This window comes from Fulmarus glacialis, unplaced genomic scaffold (assembly GCF_000690835.1).
Source record: "Fulmarus glacialis isolate BGI_N327 unplaced genomic scaffold, ASM69083v1 scaffold12278, whole genome shotgun sequence".
Taxonomy (NCBI): Eukaryota; Metazoa; Chordata; class Aves; order Procellariiformes; family Procellariidae; genus Fulmarus; species Fulmarus glacialis.
In genome coordinates, this window is record NW_009230188.1 from 3,955 (window position 1) to 14,667 (window position 10,713).

Below are 10,713 nucleotides of genomic sequence, written 5' to 3' on the forward strand. Positions count from 1 at the left end.
ACAATCCCCTGTTAGGTCAGCCAATCTTACAAAAATAGCTGCATATGCAATTAAAAGTGCAAAAGCAGCTTTACCCTTTTGCACGCCTGATACGCTAGATGCAGAAATTTTTGGGGGGTGTGATTCATGTAGCTTCCTCCAGGAGAAGGGTTTTTTATCCAGCCCTTGTGTGCCACCATCCCTCTGATGAAATGAAATCACCGCTCTGCCAGCAGCAGGAGAGCGACCGAGGGATTCTGTAACCAAGTAACTGGAGGAGGACTGCAGAGAAATTGTCAATATAAATGATAATTTCACCCCAAGGCAGGTTTGAAGAAACTGGGTGGTTATGGGGACGGGGGGAGCACACAGCAGTCAGCCCAGCTGTAGGCTCTGTTGGATGCATTCTAATAGAGAAAGACAACAATTAAGGTATTAGCACTCATTTAGAAAAAAACCTACCATACAGTACCTTTGAGCAGCTGCCCTTCTTCAGTTAAGGTAGAGAACTATTAAGTTATTAGTGAATATTTTCCCTTACAGATATTTTGCTTGGGATCTATTCAATTTCTGTAAGGGAAAACTCATCTTCACAGATTCATTCCTTAAGCATGCGTGATCCTTCATAAATATTTATCTCGAATGGGCCCCACCTATGCCGTTTGCTTAACTGCTATGTAACACAGGTTAATAATTTGGAGATTCACAGATTCTCCCCTCCCACAAACATGGACACATCATGAAATGTATGTTAGGGAAGTTTCTATGACCGAGAGCAGTGCTGTAGAGGAAATTCCCACCTCTAACCTAAAAACGCTGAAATTTCTCTGGAGTAGAGAGAGAAGTGGGGGGAAGAGAGAGAGAGGGAGACTGGAACATGGCAAGGACCACGAAACCATCTAGCATCCTCTCTGCTCAAATGAATGATAACCTGAACACAAAAATTGTATGCAAAGTGGCTTTTATCACCTTGTTTAATTACAATGGACACAAGCAATGAAGGCACAGTGTTACACTCATCTTGACGGCATTTCTTATTTTAGATGAAATGCAGCAATTTTTAAAAATATAGATCTGACTGGCTTCATCGTTTCAGGTCCTGCTCTATTTGCCTATTGCTTGACAAATTGGTAAAAGGAAGAAATGCGGGGGGGGACAGTCCTTAATCATTTCTCTATCTTTTTTTTTTTTTTTTTCCTGTAGAGATTTGCCACACAGAAAAAAAAAAAAAAGGCCATTAATAATAATGATGAGAAATAGTGAGCAGAGAGAACATCTCACATGGAGGCAGCAGGAGGGAACAAACAATTTGTACAGGCAGTGCCTGTGTTTCTTCTGTCAGGGTATTCTTACAGTGAATAAGAGTCGATTTAACTTCTGTGTACATATACACAGGACTTTCTAAATGTTTACCAATTCTTTTCAACCAGTAAAGGCCATTTTCAAAATTTATGGGGTTTGTACAGTCAAAACAAATGTCGCTTATTCCAACAGCAGACTCATAACATCACATTTCTCTCTCGACTCATTTCCAGTTATATTTTGAGTTTCTGTGACCAAGCCAACATTCCTCGGTGGAGAGCTCCTCAGGCAGGTGTTAAACCTGAAAAAAACCATGGAAAACATTCCATGCAACAAAGTGTGTGTCTGTCCTGTTATTCTGAGTTACAGCAAGCTCAGATGGAAGTGACTGTGGGCCATATTATATTAGCTGTGAGGATTTCGAAAGTGCATTACACCTCCTTTCCTACAGAGAGGTGTGCTTTACTAGCTGCTTCCACACCGAGACAGTACAATAAACCTGCTTTCCGAGCAGTAAACATCTACGGGTGAAGAACATATTAATTGTTACTATTGTATATTAACATACGCCAACCATAGGAATGACCAGAACACCAAAAGAAAATGAGGAGTAATTAATGAGTGGAGTTTCTTATAGGAATCCTCTGAAATACCACTTCAACAGTCTTACCTGGTTCTTCATTTCAAAGAGCTTTCTCCCTAAATTTTTGTTGCTCAGACCCTCCTTGGGATACATAAGTAAGGACAGTAAGTCCATTTGTGTTTCGGCTGTACATCTCACCTCCCGTTCCGTTAAGGAGAACTGTCTTGTGCTACAGCCTTCTTTGTGGACACCCAAGAGCAAATGGAAAATAAATTGTAATAATTAAAGAATGTACTTAAAAATATTGTACATGGACAAATGCCAATCTAATAAGCAAATATGACGCTTATAACTATCCCTTATACTCAACTGACCCATCACCTCGCCAACCTTGCCTCATCGCTGGCTTCTGAGAGAAGGAGCGGTTACTTCTGACAGCCGCCACATGCAGCACCATCTTCTCCTCTGCCGCCGCCAGACTCTCCTTCTCACTCTCCAGGCAATTCTCCACCGCCACCTCACCAAAGTGCATTTGCTACCTATGCCTTGGTAATTTGGTTTATGATACAGACATATGCTTTTGTCACTCATTGTGACGTGCCCATCTGCCCAAATCTACGATGCCCAAGAAGAAAACCAACAGAGCCACAATGGTACCGCTGTGAGCCATCAACCACTGACATCCACCTCACGAGGTAACTGTAAAATGAAAGCTGTTTCACTTGAAGATTGAACCAAAGAATAATCTGAATTTCCTGTTAACTCTCCTGTTAACTCTGAATACTACCCTTCTCCTAAATGATCTACAGAGAAGAAATCTAAGCAAGATGCATGTATTCCGTGGGACCAAGGATTTTTTTCCTGCCTTTCCAATTTCATATTGGAGGCTTGATCAGAAGAGTAGAAGACTTTCTTCACTTGTGATCAGCAAATTCCAACTGCTTTGACAGCACGGAATTTAGCCTAAATTTTGTCTTCCACCTCTCTAACTCTTCCACCTCTCTAACACCTCTCTAATGTACCTGTTTATATAAACAGATTCCATAATGCCACCAGGATGAAACTTGGTTACTATTAGAACAAATTACAGGAGAAAGATGCACTTCCATTCAGTTTTCATGGGCAATTTCCTTGAACTCTGGATTAATATGTATGCAGAAAAAACAGCTTAAATTCCTTTAACATACCTAAAATTTTATAGTACCAGAAATTAAAGAGCTTTGTATCTGTGAAAGAAGCTTTCCAACTGAAATACTTTATCATCATCATACGGGAAACAGCGTCTTTTAAAATGGAAAAAAGAGGAAGGAGAGGAGACTGAAGAATACTGTTTAGTCAAAAAATTACCCTGCAAATCGACAAACGTAGCTAAAAAGTTGTCTTAATTACCCTGATAATGGTGGAAGGTGCCACCTTGGAAGCCTGTGGTCTTAAAGTAGCTACACCTAGCACGGTGGCAGAAGCAGCGTTCTCTGCACTGTCCTGCCAGTATACCTTGCCGCTAACCAGAAGGGAGGGACTTCCAGGAATGGCTGCAGAAAGAACATCCGACTTTCAATCACCTCTCCGTTCTTAGCTCTTTTGTGGACACTGTGCGAAGAGGCCAAGGGATGCTGTTTATTTATATGAATACAAAAAAGGAGGATAGAAACAAAAACGGGCATTTCACCAACCGAGGGTGCTGGATACTGTCTGATCTGAGGTTAGACTGGAAACCCAACTCAAAATGAAAAGCTTTACAGAACTCAGACTAGATGACCACAGTCCTAAGAGACTCACCCATGCAGATGAACCCGTACACATGCTTATTTACCCTTAGCTGAGGCTAAGTTAGGGCTGACACTGGATTTTGTCTCCCAAAAACACCTCTTTGCGAAAGCAGTCATCTTCTGGCCCAAAATAGTTAGTTACATCTGATCATCATTCAGGAAAAGGGAAACTTTACACGTTTTAACAATCTCGAGTCTCCCTCTTTCCGGGAAGTGTGAACTAAGAAACATAAAAAATGACACCACAGGACCTTATAAGAGAGTTAAGAGCATATTCATTAGAAATGAAATACAAAATACAATGATGCCGCAGGACAGGGGGCAGCAGGCGAACAAGACCCCCACCATTCCCTACCCTCACCCCAATCCGAGGAATGCAACTATATAATACAAATTAGAGATCTCAAACCGGGGGGGGGGAGAGGAGGGGTTTTACAAAGTGATTTTCTTGCTATACAGAAAATATATTATTTGCTGGAAGTCACTGCTGAGCTGTTCGGGGCCCAGGGTCAGTCACTGCTCAGGAAACCCCCTGAAGGCACACCCACCCTTACTGCTTCCCCACCAGTTTGCTGAACACATCGTAGATCTCTGGCTTCTCCTGTGCAAACTGCTCGGCTGTATTTTTCTGTAGCCAGTCCGAGGAACGCATCTGTTGCTGCAGGAGGCCAATGAGGTCACCAAGGTTGGAGCTACCGGCACAGGTAGGCTCCTGATGGCGGGACACAAAAATGACTTCATCTGTGCTATCTGCTTTGCCATCTTGATCTGACTGACAAGGCTGCTCCTTCTCCTCAGCCAGTATCTCCTGCTCCCGCTACCGTTGCATACCTGCAGCGGTATAAGGAGGAGAAACACTAGCGGATTAGTTTAAGCCACAGGTGTCCCCAGATCTGTCAGATCCAGAAAAATTTGGAGGATGGAAGGAAAGGGAGGAAGAAATGGAGAAGACAAGTGGAAAATAGTAATAACAGCACACATTTAGGATTAAGGAGAGGAGGAAACAGTGCTGCAGAAATTCTGGTGGGAGGAAAAAGAGAAGAAAACATTACTCACCTAACTGTAGCCGGTGGGTCTTGTCAGCAAAGATGATGCGGAACCATCCGGGTTCACTGCATTCAAAGGCTTTCCCGCAGGACAGGAGGACCTTGTTATCCAGAAAACGCCTCCAGAGCAGCATCTCCTCCTCAAATGTGCCTGTCCTAAGGTACTAGGAGAATCAGCAGAAGGGCCAGAGGTTAGTAACTTATAGGCTAAATCACTGAGATCCTCATGAATTTGTGATTCCCATGAGGTCTGCAAAGGCCGGGGGAGACACCTTTTACCTCTGAAGTACAGCAGTTGTGATATAAAGGAAGAAATGGGGAGGAAAGTGGCTTGAGAGCAGTAAGATTCCTGCAAGGAGGGAAATGCACACACAGACGAAAGGAAAAGAACGGACAGAAGTACCAGGCAGCCCTTCCCTCTGCTCATCAGACAACAGATTTGTTAAAACAAAATGCTCGTCACAATATTCAACTTCCCTTGAGACGCAGTTGCACCACGTGCCTGCCCTCCTCCCAGGAGAAGCCTCCCTTCCTAAGACTACCAACCTTTCGGAAATCAATCCAGACAAAGAAGCCTGCATTGCGGTTGAGAAAAGGAACCCCAAGTGTCTTCAGCTCGTCTGTCACATACGTATGGGCAGCTTTTAGGCGGGCATGGTTGGCCCTCAGGTACACCTGGTTGATCCAGTCTGAGCAGAAGGAGAAGATAAAGAAAAAAATCACAAACTGAGAAAGAATTCAGATCTGTTCAAGTTTCCAAAACGCTCACAGTGCCTTTTTCCATTTCACCCTTCACCTCTTTTTTTTGTTTTCCATTTCCCAAATAGCAAAAAGAGGGGCAAGAACTACCTAGCAGTTTCATGTCTGTGCAGAAGAGTATCTTCTTGACCTTCCCGAGGAAGTTTCCCAGAGTGTTTGTGGACTGTTAGCGCTCCATCCAGGGCAAAGCTAGAAATCCAGTTGCATTTCCCTCGTCCCACCAGCCTGTATTCTTTGTTTCCGCTCAGCTGGTTCTACGCAGCGCTGGCTATTTCTATACAAATAGCTATCACACTTCTTCAAAGCTGCTCCTCTAATTCCGCCGATCAGGAGCTCTGCAGAAATGGCCCTTTTCTGTAGAACTGTCAGCCTCGTGTTACACGGGCAGCTTCAGGATTACAGAAGACTGTGAATGAGGCTGTACGAACAGGAGACCACTTGGGAAAGTAAGGGGAGGGGATCCCCCCGGTACCAAGACACACAGAACGGCAGAGGATCACCCATGGAGCTACTGCCTCACCTCTGTCTCTAAGCAGCTGTGCAACCTTGTGCTGGACAGGTCCACAAACCCCGTGGAAATAACACAAAGAAGCCACTGCATTAGCAACATCTTGGTTCTCTGTATATAAAGTACCAAAACGAATCCCAGAGACAGCAAAATCCTGCAAAAGAGACGGAGAGACTACTTTATTACACGGGAAGACCGGGATCCTACTACTACTGCCTTGTTCTTTCCATGAGGAAACCAGAGGACACCAAGCCAGCCCTACCAGCCAGGAAGCCACGGCACGATGGCAACCAGCACTCACCTTGCTTATTCCCCACATCACATGAGTCCGCTGTGGATCAGGCAATCTGTATGTAGAAGGATGCAGATGGGCAGTTAGTGTCATAGGTGCTGAAGCTTTTGGATCACCAGTGCAGCATTGCAGAAACAGAGAGGCAGCATTACACAGTGACAGACAGCGCAGCACGGAACATCAGTCAAGTAGGGAAAATTCAAATCCGACCTAACTTTAGAAGCTAGGAACTCCCTGGAACTAGTTTTAGACACAATTTTTAAATATTTCAGATATACAGATACTTGCAAGTGCTGTATTTCATGCGCAGATTTCCTGCACATATGAAGCTATACACACAATGCTAGAAATCAGGCCTGTGCCAATGTATTTGCCAAGAATTAAGAGTAATTTTCTCTCTTTCAAACCCCAGTATTTTGCAGAAGGAGATAAAGTTCTTCTTTTGCAGTGTTTTATATCCAAGCCCAGCAACACTGAGCTAACACTTAACCAAGTGGATTTTATTTCCTTGCAATGGAGCACAAAAAGAAAGAAAGCACCACTGGTGAAAACTAAAAATTAAAAAAAAACCAAAAAAACCCCAAAACACACCATATTTTTAAAAGGTGAGATTTGAAAAGGTTTTCATCTCATTAAATCAAGACCTAATAAAACCCATTCTCCAGTCTGTAATAACACTGTGATCCGTGACTACTGTATGAAAAAAAAAGAAAGTAAACAGCAACAGAAAGTCTTTACAGGCATCAACAAAAACGTGGGAAAGAGGTAACAATGTTTAGGTAGGAAGAAAAGCCTCACTCTCAGCAAACGAAACATCTGCTTCCAGTTTTAGGGACTGTCACAAGCAAATACCGAAGCACACATTGAAAAGTGTACCACAACAGAAAACTAACTACCGTTTTTTACTTGCTAGATTGCACTTGACAAAATGCATTTGCCATTCAGAAATTACAAAAAAAAAAAAAAAAAAAGAACTCGGCATAAGGCAGACTCAGAATTTGCTAGCTCATGACTTAACTTCCAGTCACAAGTTCTCAGCAAGGCATCATGTTGAACTGTCACTGGAAGATGGCCAGGGAAGTAGGAGCTGATTTTACCTGTCCATGCCTAGGACACTGTGAAACGTGGCTGATTCATCAAAAACTGACAGCATGTAGATCTCATCTACTATCACATGCAATTCGTGCCTGCAAAAGGACAAAAGGGAGATTACAAAAGAAGACTGCTTCTGGTTTAGAAGCAGAGATAAATTCCGGCCTGCAAAGACTCGCTTTATACGAAGAAGAGGGACACCAGATTTTGCAGAAGTAAAGCATTTTTTTCACAACTCAGCAGGTCTATTATGTGTACATCGAAGTGATTTGAGATATATCCACCTGTCACCCGCTGCAATCATGTAACGAGATACAAATTCAGTCATTTCCAATGCACTAGTGAAAATTAATTGCTGTATGTACTACCCGTCTAGAGTAAGTTGTATCATCATCCACTCAGAATCTTACGGATTCCGAATCTCAGAGAGTATCCGTGATCCATGATGAAGCTGGGAACCCATATTAATATATTTCTTTGTCTTTGCACGTACAGAGAAACTGAGAGGAAAGGAGCTCGGCTTCCTACCAGAGAAGCACAGCACCACAGTGTTTGCTAGGACTACCAACAAATAAAACTTGCATTCCTTGATGCAAGTTGCTTTGCCACTCCAGATGACTGCGTGGTCCACGTTCCCTTGTCCCCAGCACTCCCATCTCCTCTCTTAAGCCCACTGCTGTGTGTGAAGAACAGACTGTTTGCCTGACTTAAGAGAGATTCACAGATAAATTCAGGGACAGCGAGTAGTCCACCAGATTCTGGAAGCCAAATCTGACTCGGGGTGCCTCAGCCTTCCAAACTGACATACCTTTTAGCAAATTCCAGGTAATCCCGTAGCTCTGACAAGGAGTAGATGTCCCCGAGGGGATTTTGGGGATTCAGAAGAATTAAGGCCCTTACAGTGACACCCTGCAGAACACAAACAACACAGTATTAAGAGGGGGATAAATTTTCGATCCCTCTACTTGAGCAGTGAGTGTGACACAAGATTCCCTTTAAGCTTCCGCCATGACTTTTCACCTAAGGTTAGATTTGTATGAGAAAACTTTCAGCCACCAATTAAGATTTTTTTTTTTTACAATTATATCCCTTGCAAAGTGAAGTGATGAAAAGATTATAGAGTGAATCTATGATTTTGAAAAGAGGGACAACTGTTGCCATCTGGTGAACCAGTTAATGAGAAAGATGCTCTCACACGTTCTCAGCATGGATGAGAACTTCCTCTGCGCTGTATCAGTAATTGGGAAGTAACAAATTACTGAAGAAGGCCCATGAATGCGGCAAGAAAGGTAGGAATTTGAGCTGCGTGGATGCAAACTGTTCTCATTTAGAGCACACTTAGCTGGAGATGTCAGAGCCGGTAATGATCTAAAGATGCAAAGAGACATTTAGCACACACATGTCAGAGCCGGTAATGATCTAAAGATGCAGCTAAACATATATAGGGCTTAGGACAACGTCAAAACTTACAGACTAACTCTTCCGAAAGGTGATACTCATCTGCATTTATCCTCTAGATTTGCACCTCTCTCCCTCCTGCAAAAACTCTTGGTGTTCTTAGTGGATTCGTCTGCACTACTGTGTAGAGCAGTCAGTTTTGGGGTAACTCAGCTGGCCTTCCTGAAGGAGGAACCCTGGGTAGCGCCTACTTTTTAGTGCATGCCCAAGTACATTTTTCTTGTGATATGAATGGGTTCCAGTGCTTTTGTGAATGGTCTGGTACTCCTGGTTTATCCTTTCTGCTGTGACCAAAATTGGACAGACACGACACCGGGAGATTCCCCCTAAGACTGCCCCTGAGTTTGCAAGCAGCCTCATCTCAGGTGGTCTACAAGGACAATCGGAAAGCCAGGTGCTAGGTTTTGAAAATGCTTTGATCTTCAGGCCACTTCTGGGATGTGCCGTCTGAAACATATTGTAGACTTAACTGGTAACGTGAAGCTCGGCTAAACTCACCTCTGCCCGGGCGTCCTGCAAGGCTTTTTCCAGTTTTTCCACTGTAAGCTGAAAAGGCCGAGTGCTTGTTCCAGTAATCTGAAAGACATCACAAAGATAAAAAAGGCCAAGTTCCTTCAACAGAGTTTGCCTTGAGCCAATCCCCTGATAAATGTTCCCCAAAAGAAAATAAAAACCCAACAATAATGACCTAGCAACCATCTTCTTATTCTTTTATACTACAGAGAGAATAAATAAATAAATAAAATCGAAGAAATGTTCATCATAGGCTGGCCACACACAGAGAATTCTCTGGTTATCCTTGAATAACTAAAACAATGCAAGATCTCCATCCACTCTTCCACCCCTGGGACCGTCTTTAGTAGGACAGTACATACTTCTGTCTCCAAAGCTCAAAACGGCCATTTTTTTCATCTCAAGAGCCGCTATTGGGAGTAAGATACAAGAAAAGGACAAGACTGGACTCCAAATTTATGGTCTCGAACAACTTTCTTGCAAATTATGTGCCCAGTTTCCCAGCAATAAATTGGGAAAATGTCCACAGGCTGCAGCCTATCCTTGTTCTGAGGACTGCTTTCAGAGGTTCCCAAAGCTCGGCACGTTCCAGCATCAATTACTTTTTAACTACAGAGGTTGGTATTCCCTTCCCTCAGATCTTACCTTACTGTCCAAGTAGGCATACACCAGCTTGACATTACCATAGAGGAAGACACTCTGGGTAATGCCACCGTAAAAGGGAGTAGCAATCAGAACAGCTTCTGGAACCGAGAAAACAAAACTGGTTATCAACAGGTCACAGTCCTCTCTCTTCTAACGTACTTCAGCTAAACATGAAAGCTTTTTACAGCTGTGCCCTCTGGAAACACTGTAATGTTACTGCCTTTTCCTCCACTTTATTTTTACATTAATTCTTTAATCTTCTGCAAGAACCCAGGTAAACATGAGTATAGCCCACACTTAGTCTAACGAACTAAAACGGGGCACCACGGAAACAGCGAAGGCAGACAGGCAAGACACCGAGTGTGAGTGCATGACATCTGCAGACTGTGGAGATGATGAATTTCACAGCACAATCTTGCAGGGAACAAGAAATTTGCAGTAGGCCAATGCCAATTCCACTACTTCACTTCTGTCAAACAACATTTAAACAGAGTAACACATTATTTCCCAGCAAAAATAAACATTAAAAACATCTCCCAACCATCCACTTACCCCCTGGATCACAAAGGACTGTAGCTAACGCAGAAAATAAAGAGCCACAACCATTTAAAACAATCACCTACAGAAGAAAGAGAGAGGCTAGTGATAAATCTGTCCATAGAAAGACAACACTATAAAATAATAATTTCTGATCATATAACTGAAATATATTTTGTCCCCAATTCACTAGCACAGATGTTCCCAGATTTTTCCTGCTGCAATCCAAT

At 43.0% G+C, this 10,713-nt stretch overlaps 1 protein-coding gene across 1 annotated transcript in view; it reads right to left on the reverse strand.

Annotated features, from left to right (window-relative positions):
• Positions 1 to 3,987: 3,987 nt before the first annotated feature.
• The window catches only part of LOC104081396 (1-aminocyclopropane-1-carboxylate synthase-like protein 1), a 14,838-nt gene continuing 8,112 nt past the window's right edge, over positions 3,988 to 10,713 (reverse strand). The window contains exons 6-15 of the mRNA XM_009584132.1: positions 10,499 to 10,565; positions 9,947 to 10,044; positions 9,287 to 9,364; positions 8,139 to 8,239; positions 7,336 to 7,425; positions 6,248 to 6,293; positions 5,959 to 6,100; positions 5,226 to 5,368; positions 4,690 to 4,843; positions 3,988 to 4,464 (exon numbers count right to left, since the gene is read on the reverse strand). Of these exons, the coding sequence (XP_009582427.1) occupies positions 4,451 to 4,464; positions 4,690 to 4,843; positions 5,226 to 5,368; positions 5,959 to 6,100; positions 6,248 to 6,293; positions 7,336 to 7,425; positions 8,139 to 8,239; positions 9,287 to 9,364; positions 9,947 to 10,044; positions 10,499 to 10,565 (933 nt within the window). The 3' untranslated portion in view covers positions 3,988 to 4,450. The remainder of the gene's footprint in view (positions 4,465 to 4,689; positions 4,844 to 5,225; positions 5,369 to 5,958; positions 6,101 to 6,247; positions 6,294 to 7,335; positions 7,426 to 8,138; positions 8,240 to 9,286; positions 9,365 to 9,946; positions 10,045 to 10,498; positions 10,566 to 10,713) is intronic.